A 14,003-nucleotide genomic window follows, 5' to 3' on the forward strand; every position below is an offset into this window, starting at 1 on the left:
ATTGCTAGTTTAATGCATAACTTTGAAGTGTAAAATTGCATAAAACTCGTGATTTATAGAAAGCAGTCCAAAATACTATTTACGTAGTATGCTATTTACGTAGTTACTAGACATGCAAATGCTAATTTAATGCATAACTCTGAAGTGTAAAATTGCATATAACTCATGATATATAGAAAGCAGCCCAAAATACTATTTACATATAGTTACTACTACTAATTGATGTCTAACTCAAATGATGTCCAATTGGAATGAGCCAACACTTGGTCCAGAGTCGTCCATTCAGACGAGTCAGACATCCAAGTTCGACAAAAACAAACAACATAAAATCTGACTAGAGTCCATTCAGATATAGGGTCAGGTTTCAAATCCTACTCAGAGTAAAAAACAAACATGGGACACTAGTTCAACACAATATTCAGACATATATGCATAAGATTAGTTCTGTATATACTAAAATCTTCATTAAGAAAAACCAATCACAGAATACTAATACTAATTCTAAAAGAAGACTAATACTATTCAAAAAAAAAAACAGACTAATAGCAACTATGTTTCAATCGTTTACACTCCAAATCAGATTACTATTGTAAGTTTGTTTCTATTATTATCCCCTAAAAGAATCGTCGTTATTTTGTCCAATTCTTCCTGCCAACAGGGATTTTTCCCGCTGCAGAAGCTACCGTTTCTAGAATGCAAGCAAAGTAGCTTGCTTACTCCCCGAGTAGCGTGCGAGCAGGACAATCAACAGGAAAGTTACCGTTTGAAGTTGTGTATGGCAGGAGGCCGAAGGGTGCTTCTGAGTTTTTTGGGAGGTACACAGAATTTCACTTCATTGGATTTTAGACTCTCCAGTGGTGCTGGCTGATGAAATACACCCTCGGAATGCCGTTCATGCCTAACAGTTAGTTCAAGTGCGGAAATATAAGCACTTGGGAAGGAAATAGTTATAGTAATATATTACGCGGTCGCCACAACTAGCACGGGAAAAGGCTTTCGTTGACCTATCACATCTTGAAGCTCAGCTCTAGAGATTTGTTTGGATAATGATGAATAAACAGGAAGGATTATTACCGTTGAACAAAAGAGGAGAGAGAAAGTGTCGGGTGGAGGGCGATTTCTTGGTATTCTGTGCCGGCGTTGGTTTTTACCTTCTTCTCCGATCTTCTTGGAGGTTTAGTGTCTGATTGCTTCCCTTTTTGTTGACAAATCCTTCTTTGAAGGAAATGTTGGCTGAGAGGGAGGCTCGACTCATCCTCCCTCCTCCTGGTGGTGGAGATTCAGATGCTTTTGGATCTGAATTACCACCAAAACAGGGTGGTTTGGGTGAGGAGAGATCAGATCCATCAGTGGCTGGAGGTAGTGCTACTCCATGAACTGACTGGGCTTCCCTTTTTCTTCGTAAGAAGGCTACTGTTCGAACTCTATTGGAGTATTCAGCTCCTGTTGTTCTTGATGGAAAATCGATGGTGTCTTTTGCTGTGGCTGATTTTGAGGATGAGAGGAAAGAGTATGAATCTTGGCTTGTTGGTTCCTTTGTGGGACGTGTCTCTCCTACCCAGCAGTCTATAATGCTCTTGTTAAAGCATGGAAACCTAAAGGTGAGCTCCGAATTACTCTTCATGGTGATTCTTTGTTCTTTATTAAGCTTTCTCTTGATGAAGATAGGAATAGAGCTCTGGATCATGAGCCTCTGTTTATTATGAGCCATTTGTTTGTTGTTCGACCTTGGACTCCTTTCATTGAGTCTGATTTTCAAACGTTGGACTCGATTCCTCTTTGGGTGTGTTTCAGAGAGATTCCTTCTTTGTTTTGGAACCCCAAAGGTATTGCTCGACTTGCAAGTGCTCTAGGGATACCTATTATGTTAGACCAGCCTACTGAGACTAAGGAAAGAATGACCTATGCTTGGGTTTGTATTGAAGTGGGTAAGGACTGTAAGTATCCTACTGAAATCCCACTTATTATAGATGGAGAGATAAAGACCTCAGTTAAGGTGGAGTATCCATGGAGGCCACCACTTTGTACTGGTTGTGCTGAGTTTGGTCATCTTTTGGGCAAGTGTCCTAAAATCCCAAAGGAAAAGGAACCTCAGCCAGTTCCTATGAGGAGGAATGATAATGGTAGAGGGAATGGGGCTCCACCTGCTCGACAGAATGCTCCTATGAAGGGTAAGTTTAGAGGTGCAACCCAGGGTAGGGGGGCAGGGGGCGGATTCCACCATATGTGAATTTGCAGAGGGAACAAGAAGTACTATTGGGTAATGGTAAGAGTGTTGATGGTCCCTTGACTGATCCTAGTGGTGTTGCTGTGTCTCAGAGGCAACAAGAGGGCCAATATGGTTCTAGATACTCAATTCTTGTTGATGGTGGGGAGGCTAGCTCTTGCCATGAGGATGGAGGACAACCTTTCTCAAGTAAGGTTGGCTTTGTTGCTCTAGATCCGGCTGAATCTCCACTTGACAAGATGGATGATGAGGGATGGACCCCTGTTATTAAAAGAAAGAACAAAAGTGGGGGGCAGAAGAGCACTGAGGTGGGGCACAAGAGGGTTTGCATAGCTGACACTGGCCAGAGTGGAGAGGGTCAGGAGACTTCCATGGAGGAGGATGGAGGTATAGGCTTGGCTCAGAAGACTTTAACCCTGTTGCTTCTGCTTATACTGATACTTTGGATCCTAGGGTGGGGCCAAGTGATTATGTTGCTGGAGTTGTAGCCCTTTTTGACCAAATAGAGAGGGGTAGTGCTGGTGGGTTGAAAAAGGGTGTGCCTAGAAAACCTTTAAGAATTATAAATGGTTAATCTAGGTTGTTGCAATGTGAGGGGCCTTAATGGCCTCCAAAGAATAAGAGAGATCAAGGATCTCATTAGAATCAATAAATTGAGTTTATGTGGTTTTGTTGAAACCAGAGTTGCTGCTGCTAATAAAATGGTTATTCAGAAGTCTGTTAATCCTTTCTGAACCTTCTTGGATAACTATAGTGCTTGTGGTGGGGGTAGAATTTGGTTGGCCTGGGATCCTAACTGTTGGAGCTTGAGTTTAGTGTTTACTTCTGAACAGGTTCGGGCTGTCAGGGTTGTTACTACCGACTCTAAAGTTTTTATGTTAGCCATTGTGTATAGGCATAATACTAGAGAGCAGAGGAGAGAGTTGTGGCAGAATCTGGGTTCTCTTGTCAGAAGATTTGAAGGGGCTTGGGTTTTTATGGGTGACTTTAATTCCATCCTTGATCCTAGTGAAAAAATGGGTGGTGATCCTGTGAGATCTTCCCATTTTCAGGAGTTTTCTGACTGTGTTCAAGAAGCTGCTCTTATGGATTGCCCCTTTTCTGGGTGTTTCTTCACTTAGAATAATAAGCAAGAGGGTAGAGATAGTATATTCTCCAAGTTGGATAGAGTCTTGATTAATGCTGAATGGCTAGAGCTCTTTCTTTCTTCCAGAGTTCAGTTCCTTAACCCTGGTGCCCATGATCATTCTCCTGCTATTCTCCAGGTTTTTTGGACTTGGTGGAAGAGGAATGGAGTGGTAAAGTGAAAGGCACTCCTATGTTTAAATTGATTACTAAATTGAAAAGAGTCAAGTCCAGGTTGGTCCAATGGAAGGTGGCCAGATTTTCTCATATGGCTGATCAGGTGGCTGCTGCTAAGTTGGTTGTGGAGGATCTTCAAGACCAACTACACAGTCAACCTCAAAGCATTGATTTGAGAAGGCTTGAGAGACAATCTGTTGATTCTTATACTCATTTGGCAGGGGTTGAGGCTTCTATGTTAAGACAGAAAGCTAGAATTCAGTGGCTGACTGAGGATGATTCTAATACTAAATTTTTTCACAGCACTATCAGAGCCAGGAAGACCAGGAATAGCATTTTCAAGCTGACTAATAGTGAAGGAATGGTTCTTGAAGATCAACATGATATTGTGGATGAGTGTGTGGGGTTTTACCAATCTTTCTTTGGTAACTCTGATGGGGGGGGGGGGGGGAGAGGGAAGATGAAGTTTTGGATTCCATTGAGTTTGCTACTACTTTTTCCCATGATAGTGAGCAGGATATGGTGGGATCAGTCACTAGAGATGAAATTGTCTTTGCCCTTTCTACCATTGGATCAGGCAAGGCTCCTGGCCTTGATGGTTTTTCCTCCTATTTTTTCAAGAGATGTTGGGCTATTGTTGGGGATGACTTCACAAAAGCTATTAGGAGCTTCTTTAAGTCTGGCAAGCTCTTAGGTGAAGTGAATGCTACTTTGCTGACTTTGGTGCCTAAAGTGTCAAATGTTAACTCTATGAGGGATTTCAGGCCAATTGCTTGTTGCAATGTGATATACAAGACCATCACTAAGATTCTTACAGTGAGATTGAAGAAGGTGGTTAAGGATCTAGTGAGTGAGAATCAATCTGCTTTTATATATGGGAGATCCATCCAAGACAATATCATGCTAGCCCATGAGCTTGTGAGAGCTTATGGTAGGAAGGATGGCCCTCCTAGGTGTACAGTCAAAATAGACCTCCAAAAAGCTTATGATACTGTTAGATGGTCTACTTTATTGAAGATTCTTAGGAAGTTCAGACTTCCTGAGTTATTCATTCAGTGGGTGGAGGCTTGTGTCACTTCTCCTAAGTTTTCTGTCATTGTGAATGGGGCTGCTAATGATTATTTTGAAGGGCATACAGGATTAAGACAGGGCTGTCCTTTATCTCCTTACCTGTTTGTAATGGTTATGGAAGTGTTTGCTGCTCTTATCCACAAAGAAAGGATTGGTGGGGATTTTCATTTGCATACTAAGTGTAAAGATCCTATTATCACTCATCTTTGTTTTGCAGATGATTTAATGGTTTTTATGAAGGGAGATGTTGTTTCTGCTGCTGCTCTCAAGAGAGTGTTAGATAGTATGTTGCTGGGTACTGGTTTGGCTGCCAACTGCAATAAGAGTGTTGCTTTCCTGGCTATAAACTGATGAGCAGCTAAAGGCTGAGGTGCTTGGGATCTTGGGTTTTCAGGAAGGGGTTCTGCCCATCAGGTACCTTGGACTTCCCCTTCTGTCTATTAGGCTTTCCTATGCTAATTGCTTACCTCTTATCCAAAGGATTCTTAATAAGGTGCAATCCTGGAAGGCCAGGTTTCTTACTTTTGTTGGTAGTCTCCTCCTTGTAAATGTGGTCTTAAATAGCATGATTGTTTATTGGATCTCTGTCTTTGTCCTTCCAAAGAGAGTTTACAAAGAAGTTAACAAAATTTTCAGTAAGTCTCTTTGGAGTGGGATAGAGTTGAGCTCTAAAAGAGCAAATGTGAAATGGGAGTTGGTGTGCTTACCTAAGACTGAAGGTGGGCTGGGGGTCAGGAATATTGAAGTTCTTAACTTGGCCATGAATATGAGACATATTTGGGAGGTAGCTACTGGCAAGAACACTCTTTGGGTTCAGTGGGTTCAGAAGCATCTTATTAGGGGGCATGTGTTTTGGACTATGAAGACCCCACAAGACTGCTCTTGGTGTTGGAGGAAAATTCTTGATGGTAGGACCAAGGCTCATGAGCTTATGATTCATATAATAGGAATGAAGCAGATACCTTGTTCTGGATTGATCGTTGGCATCCCCTTGGGGTGTTATATGAGTATTTTGAGGAGCATTTCAGATATAGCTCTTACCTTCACCTTAATACTAAAGTTGTTGATTTTTTTGGGGAGGGTGAGTGGTTTGTTCTTGAATTCCTTTCTTATGAGCTTGGTGAAGTGTTCTCTAGGCTTCCTGAGGTTGCTGTGAATGGTGGAATTGAGGACGGGACAGTCTGGAGGGTAAGGTCAAATGGTGATTACTCCCTGAAGGAGACTTATGAAGCTTTAAGGCCTAGGGGTCAGGTTGCTGCTTGGCAGCCCTTGTTATGGTCCTCTCAATGTGTGCCCAAGCATTGCTTTATTGCTTGGCTTGCTGTCAATAGAGGTCTGAAAACCAGGGACAAATTAAGCTCTTGGGGCATGCAGGTTGATACTGCTTGTGGCATTTGTGGGTTGAGCATTGAAACTGACACTCATCTGTTTGCTAGCTGTTGTTTCTCTCAGGAGCTTTGGCATATTCTTATTTAGGGACTTGGTTTTCTTTGGTATGGCTTTAGCACCTTTGAGGATGTGATCCATTGGTGTGCTGTGCATTTTCTTGGGGAGTCCATTTTGGCCAGGATTGAAAAGATGGTTTTTGCTGCTGTTTACCACATATGGGTGGAGAGAAATAACAGAGTTTTCAGGCACGAATCTTTTACCCCTGCTAGTGTGAGCAATCTTATTTGGGATGAAGTCAGAATTAAAGCTGCTGCTTGGAAAGGGAGGTTGGAGGACAATGTGCAAAACTTGGCTGTTGTTGATAGACTCAATCTTAATGTTACCTTATCTAAGCCTCACTTCAGGGGTCATAAATGGCTCCCCCTCCTCCAGGTTGGGTTATGGTTAACACAGATGGGTCTCTTGATGCTGGGTCAGCAGGGTTTGGTGCTATTGTGAGAGATGACTCGGGGGCTACAATGATTATGGGTGCTGCTGCTGCTGCTCCTTCTACTGTTCTGGTCCATGAACTGCAGGGGGTGGAATTGGGCCTTACTTTAGCCAAGCAGCTGAACTGTCAATATGTTTGGGTTGCCACTGATTCTATGTCAATGGTCTCTTTGCTCTCTGACTTTGAGAAGCTGCCTCCTTGGACAGCTTGGCATGTGTGGATGAATATAAAGAAGATTTGGACTGGTTCAAGGGTTGTACTGTGAAGCATGTGGTTAGGGAAGTAAACCAATGTGCTGACTTCTTAGCCAAAGTGAAGCCTCTTGTTCAGCTGGTGTTTGATGCTGATAGTATGCCTATGGAGCTAAGGAAGATTGTTAAAGAAGACAGAGATGGTCGTATTAGATTGAGGAAGTTTTGGCCTTAAGTGCCTGGTTTTTGGTTTTGCTTATGTTTTGTTGCTTTAGTTTCTGTGTTGCTGTTTAGCTCTGTCTTCTTTGTTCAGGGTATGGCCCTTTAAACCTAGCTCATCAATGCAAAAAAAAAATGATGAATAAACAGGCCATTGAAGTTGAGGCAGGTATTGCATTAGGGGGCCAGAGATGCAACCTAAATGGGTAAGATTTGAGTTCAAGTAGAAGAGGAACAAGAAGACGCTTGCCTTTTGAGGATAGCCTGGAACAGGATTAGGCATTACGTACTATTGTCCTCTCCGCCAGCCTACAGGAAAGCAACTTTCTATGGATTGCTTCTTTCGCCGTCGAAGTGCTGAGTTGCAGAGCGACAAGCTGCTTTGACATATCGGGTGGAGAATGTGTTTTTATCCCTTGTCTGAATGCTCCTAGGGGTGTGGGTCTGGGTATTGTCGCCACTCCAAAACGCTTTGAAAAAAACAAAAAGGTGTGTGTCACACTCATGAGGGATGCCAGTGATACAGAGGAAGGTGGGAATGACGTCAAGTTCGAAGGCCAGTCTCACCCGCAACAGATTAAGCAGATATCTTAACTTTTCCCTTTTTTCAATAATTTGTGTGTCTTAGTAAACCCGACATAGTAGTCTGGGTCACTTTGAAGAAGACTTTCAAGAAGACATCGTCTTTTCATGTGAACACTAAATCTCAATCCACCCATCGAAGTGGGTCTTTTTGACCCAAATTACTCATGGTTCAGCATCTTACATTGGTCTAAGAATTTGAAATACCACATAACTATAATTAGCTGTTCATGTTGCCTAATTATCTTACTGTTTAAGAAAAAACGAACTGGAATCGACGACCTAATTCATTGACATAAAATTGGGTGAGAAGCCTTACCTCATTTTCCAAACGAAGGAATTTGTATGAGTTAAACTCGAGCCACAAATTTTAACAAGAAAAAGAAGCAAGTTGGTATACCTGTTCTTGAGGTTTTATATCATTTCGAGCAGCAATTGTCCTTCAACACCTCGTAACATTAAACTCTCGGATAACCACATACTGAGCTAGGAGTTGATGTATGAACTAGGAGTTGAAATTTTCTTCTGAAATTTGACCAATCAAAATATAAGGTCAGGTGTGAAGAGACAGTGCTCCATTGTCTTCAAGCCCACACACTGAGCTTACTCAAAATTATTTCGTTTTTTTGATACGTCAAAAACATTTTTGGACCTTTTCTGTTCATAACCTACCTTTCAGCTACTATGCTCATAACGTGCATGTCAATAGCATTCATATTAATTGTATCTTTTTCAAATGGTTGTTCCAATGAATTGCTATGTAAGATATTAAACTGATTACTATACTAAATAGAGAAGTATTGATGAATGTGTGTGCGCATAGCAACAAATGCAGTTGGTACAGGGAGGCAAAGTTGATCATATTGTTCATTCAGACAAACTTCACTGGCCCAACAGGACGGATCGTATCATAACAAACAAAGAGGCATGAACGAACATCACACGGGACATCAGTATAATTTATCCGGAACAATGTAAGTAAGAACTATGAGTATTTCGAGCAAGGTATCTATGAGATATTTACCTTCTAAATGAAATAGACAAGCAACTCCTCTTAAAGTTCTGGATTTGCGGAGTCAGAAGCCATCCCCATGGCATCTTTGTAAAGATTATCCTTCTTTGACAAAGCAATGGACTGCTTCCACAGTTTTTTGTAGGTCAAAGCACTCATATTTCATTTTATTTTCAGACGGGTAAGATTTTACCCTATAAGACTGACTACCTGGAGTGGGTATTGAAAGGAAAAATCTATCATATTGTTCATCGAGGCAAAGTTCCATTGTATCCAACATAAAATTCTAAAATATCCACTTCAACCAACTAATTAGTCGCAAGATGATGCAAGTAAGTTCCTGAAGCATATATCCTTTCGGTCTGAAGGAGATGTCCTTTCGAAGGAGTGTCCTTCGACCAAGATGGCAATGCGATCAATTTGTCAGCTAGGATAACGATGACCATACTGTGAAGATCATCCAGTCCGGTCCAATTAGGGGTCGTAATGCTTTGGTAGAAGCCAACTACGATCGTCGGATCAATTCGGTGATTCGCGGCTAACATAGATCGGATCCTACAACGGGTTACACATAAGAGTAGTAACTTGATCGGAGAGACTTGACTAGAGGGGAACAGGCTAAAGATGGATTGGATCCAACTAAGAAAGCCGAAAAGGTTTGAATGGAGATTCGGAACAAGATAGAAAGTATCAGGCCTAAAAGGGGTGCCCGGAGGAAGGCTTTTTGGGCCGACCATGTGATGGCCGACCAAGGTAAGTCGGCCGGCCATATAAAGCCCATGGTGGGCTGCCCTGGCCGGCCACACTTAAAGGGTTAGCCAAAATACCCTAAAATAGAAAGACCTAATCTGAATATGATTCTAATTAGGGTTTCTCTATATATAGGGTCAGTAGAGAACATAAAAGGGGTGGATTTTTCTCTAGAAGAAAAATATACAACTCTCTCTCTCTCTCTCTTAATATACAGCTAGTGGAGAGAGATGAATATAGAGAAAAAGCTCCCGTTCTATCAATCTAGTCAAGAAGAAGAGTTCTTCTCAACCTTCTAGTAAGTCCTAGCAGTCTGAAAGGAAGGGAGATCAAGTCTATACACTCGGTGTCTCAAGTAGAGGAGCGACAATTGGAGCTCTCGATCTTCACACGCGATTGGAAAGGTTTGAGGGAAAAACGCGTTAAGGTATTTATCCCTCTTCTAGTTCATTGATTAGTTCATGCTTATGATTATGGGTATTCTAGTGTTAACATATGATGTTTGAGATTCCGCTTAGAACACTAGATAGTGTATTACATACACACAAAATCCAACTGTGGCATCACGAGCCGGTTGCATGAAACTATATCTGACTAGTCGAATTAGATTCGAACTTGATTGATTAGATAATTTTATGTTTAGATTTGATTTAGACATGAAATTGATTAGTTTAAATTAGATTTAGACGAAATCGGATAGAAATTGAAAGTGTTTCAATGGGGAAAACTTTAAAATTTCGAGTTTTTGAAAAGTGTTTTTAAAAAGAAGTTTTAAAAGATGATGGTTTTTGAAAAGAGTTTTCAAAATCTGCTGTTTTTGGATGAATTTTCATCAAAAACAGCAGCTAAAGTTGGAAAGAACTGAAAAACATGAAGGGAGCAGTTGATGTCCAAGAGCCGGACTGACCAGGACGCGTCTGGCCAGTCGCGGACGTCTCCGACGGTCCCAGTCCTTCCCGGACTGGGAGTCCGAGACCGTCTCGGACTAGGATCCCGAGAGATCCGCGTCCCAGCTTGTGAGGTCGCGTCAGCTGGACGCGACCAGAATAGTCCGGACGCGTCTCGGATTGAGAATCCAGACGCGACCGACACTATCCCTTCTAGACGCGTCTAGGACGCGTCTGGTGAAACCAGAGCCATCTCGGACTTCCTGTCCGAGATGCATATACTTGGACAGAGCGTCTAGGACGCTCTGAGGACTTGGGAAGCGTCTGGCCTAGGGCCAGGACGCGTCCACCCGAGGGACTTGGCACGTTCTGGCACGTGCCAATCCGGGTCCGACCTTGGCTCGGACCTTGACCGTGACTTGACTTGGTCTAGTCAAAGGGTTCCTTGACAAGGTTTGACTTAAGTCTTTAGAGTTTGACTCGGGTCTTTTGGGCCTTGACTTAAGTGGGAGGTTTCGACTTTTCTTCTTCCGACTTTAACCATATTTTTTCCGAAAGCGACCCGGGCCAACCAAAAGCCTGAAACGGAGTTTTTCCAAAACGATTTCAAAATCTTTTAGGATAAAACCAAAACGAGCCATTAGTCCGAATTTTACGAAAATTAGACTTAAGGCACGTTAAACATAGAGATGTCGGTAGTATCTCCCGAACAACTATTTAGAACATAGCAAACCTAGATTCGACCTAAGGAAGCGAATCTCATACATACTTGGGTGTTTTATGAGTGTCATATTATTATGTGTGTATGAATGTGCATGCGGGTTCTGGTATGGCCATAGAATTGTTCTATTCTTGTTTTTAAGCACGGATGGGTGTCTGATGTAATTAATTTAATTTCAAGTTTTATACGATCTGCGAATCGTTGAGTCTTGTAATTAGAGTTAAGGGTCCAATAGAGTCCATTGAAGAGCCAAAGGATGAGATCATGGTTCGAGTGGGAGAATTCAATGGAGGTTTGAGGATGGAGATCCAGGCGAACAGAGGCAAAACAAGCAAGAACCTAAGTAGATTAGATCTTTTAGGTTAGGGGCCATACTTAGGGGTGGGAAAACGGTCCGGGAACCCGGGATCCGGCCCGATCCGCCCGGACCGTTTAGACCCGCAGCCCGCTTTCTACCCGAGCCGGACCTACCCGGCCCGATGGCTCGGGCTTATAGGGTCGGGCTCGGTCAGGGATTCAAATCCGACTCCCGGCCCGATAAACCCGCCCGGTACCCGAGCCCGATACCCGAGCCCGACGCCAACCCGATACCCGAGCCCGTGTGTGAGTTACCCTTTACCTCTTATAAAACCCACAAAACAGAAACCCTAGAAAGAAACCTAAATGCCTTTCTCTCCTCATCTTTCTCTCTGCCTCTCTAGTTTTCTATGTCTCTCTCCGCCTCTCTCTGTCTCTCTCCGCCTCTCTAGTTCTCTCTGTCTCCTTCCGCCTCTCTTTGTCTCTCTCCGCCTCTCTAGTTCTCTCTGTCTCCTTCCGCAACAACAACAACAACAACAACAAATACTAAAATTAGTAATGGTGGAATAGCTTCATCATCATCATGTTCTTCTTCATCTCCTTCATCAAATTTAATCGATCAAGAAGAGGAAAATGACAAGAAGAAGAAATCATCATCATCATCTGAAGGAGTGATGTTTGCTGCTGGATGTCCAGGTTGTTTATCATATGTTTTGATATCAAACAAAAACCCTAATTGTCCTAGATGTGATTGTAAAATTCCATCCAAGAAACCTCGAATTGATCTTAATTTATCAGTTTGAGAAAAAAAAACTAGTGGACTGAGATTTGTTGATGAATATAACAACACATCAAGAATCTATATTTGGACATAAATATGAACTTTTGTTTTGGGGATTATAGTTTTACTGATTTTTGTGAAGTTGTGATTTCAAATGTGTAAACAAGAAGAAGATTAATGTGATCTTATAAGTTGGGTTAATATGAATATGGGTGGTTGATGAGAGATGAACCAATATGATTATTGAAGAAAATTGGTGATTGAAGAGATGGGTAACTTTTCTTGTGAATGAACTTGGAACTTAGGGTTTTTGGAACTTAGGGTTTTTCTTATTTTTTTTTAAAATATTTTGTTAAGTAAAATTACCCGAGCCCGTCCGGCCCGAGTCCGACGGAGCCCGCTCGGGCAGGCGGGCTCGGACGGGCTACGGGCCTTGATATGGAGACTTCTGTCCGGCCCGATCCGCCCGACACTTACACGCGGGCTAGGCATACTCGTGCCCGATCCGCCCGAGCCCGACTCTATATTGCCCGAGCCCGTCCGAACCCGCCCGAATCCCACCCCTAGCCATACTAGGATCATGTCTGCTTGATTTATTTTCTCGCACGCATTTACTTATTTACGTTTTATGTCGTGTATGATTATGTTAGACTTCACAGTAATGCATGCATGCTAAAAATGTAAAAGTCCCAAAAAGAATTTTGAGTAATGCCTACCCAGATTAAGACACTTGTTGCGCCCTTGTTCATCGATGGTAGGTCATGCCAAAGCAGGGTGCCATCTTTTACCTCGGGACAATACGGGTAGATCTATGAAGAGGTCTACACGTCTAAATGGTTATTCTCAACGAGTCAGCAAAAGGGTTTTGGATTTCGAGGCAAAAGGATGAATTTAACACATAAGTGTTATTCATCAACCAAGGGTCATAGGAGTATGATAAGTAAAGAGTTACTCACCCAGGAGGCTGGAGTTAAGGGCAGATCCAAAGTACGCTTATCTCCATAGGAATGGGATCTTGGAATCATATTATTCAAAGGGGGATGGTTTTCATTGAATAATATGGCAAAAACTGTTTTTGCTTAAAACATTGAATGTAGTACTTAGTAATATCCTTTATTTTGTTTATGTAGAGTAAAGATGGCATATAGTATTAGTTCATAATTAGATAGAGATCTATACGACTTTCTAGATTGGGAGGAAGATCAGAAAAGAGTTCTCGATGCTTCGAATGAAGAAAGCGTAATAGAGATACCAGAAAGGGAAGTGGAAATCGATGCCTATGTTATAGAGGTCAATTTGGCAGATACGGCTGACTCTCCTTCATGGGTATTTGATACCGGATGTGAAGCACATATAATCTCAGAATTAGATGGGCTCAAGGAGATCAGGTATCTGACAAAGAACGAGATGGTTCTACGAGTCGCAAATAATGCAAGAGTTGCTGCTGTGGCTGTAGGAACTTATAAGCTTAATCTAGAAACTGGATTGATATTAGTGCTACATAATTGCTATTATGTACCCACTATTTCAAGGAACATCATCTCTGTGTCAGTACTAGACAAAGAGAGATATCATGTAATAATAAAGGACAAGTGTTGTTCTCTTTACAAAGATGAGATGTTCTATACCAGTGCTAGACTAAGAAATGGTCTTTATGTTATGAACATAGAAGACGAAATCCTGAACATAGACACGAAACGGCTTCGTACTCACGATTCTAACCAAGGCTATCTCTGGAATTGTCGTTTGGGTCACATTAACATGAAACGCATGCAGAAGCTTCATGCGAATGGACTTCTGGGAGTGTGATTTAGAATCGTACGATACATGTGAACCATGCTTAGTGGGCAAAATGACACGATCATCCTTCAAGGGGAAAGGTGATCGAGTGAGTGAACCATTAGGACTGATACATACAGATGTATGCAGACCTATGAGTACACTCACGAGAGGTAACTATGGCTACTTCATAACGTTCACCGATGACTTCACTAGATATGGTTACATATATCTTATGAAGCATAAGTCAGAATCGTTTGAAATGTTCAAACAATTTCAGAACGAAGTAGAGAATCAACTTGGCA

General features: G+C 42.0%; 2 protein-coding genes across 2 annotated transcripts in view; one reads left to right on the forward strand and one right to left on the reverse strand.

The window, feature by feature from the left end:
* Positions 1–14,003, reverse strand: part of LOC147549061 (uncharacterized) — a 45,565-nt gene that overhangs the window by 4,239 nt on the left and 27,323 nt on the right. Inside the window, exon 9 of the mRNA XM_086666762.1 lies at positions 7,872–7,996. The gene's annotated coding sequence lies outside the window, so the exon portion shown is untranslated. The remainder of the gene's footprint in view (positions 1–7,871; positions 7,997–14,003) is intronic.
* LOC147549062 (uncharacterized) lies at positions 1,227–6,076 on the forward strand. The gene is made up of 11 exons (XM_086668209.1): positions 1,227–1,359; positions 1,441–1,601; positions 1,649–2,203; positions 2,320–2,614; positions 2,807–2,931; positions 3,061–3,258; positions 3,349–3,492; positions 3,633–3,925; positions 4,039–4,873; positions 4,959–5,014; positions 5,548–6,076. The coding sequence occupies exons 1-11, from the start codon at positions 1,227–1,229 to the stop codon at positions 6,074–6,076; spliced, it is 3,324 nt and encodes a 1,107-aa protein (XP_086524335.1).

The sequence above is a fragment of the Eschscholzia californica genome, unplaced genomic scaffold, assembly GCF_041429995.1.
Source record: "Eschscholzia californica isolate CP2 unplaced genomic scaffold, dmEscCali1.0.p SCAF_3, whole genome shotgun sequence".
NCBI classification, from domain to species: Eukaryota; Viridiplantae; Streptophyta; class Magnoliopsida; order Ranunculales; family Papaveraceae; genus Eschscholzia; species Eschscholzia californica.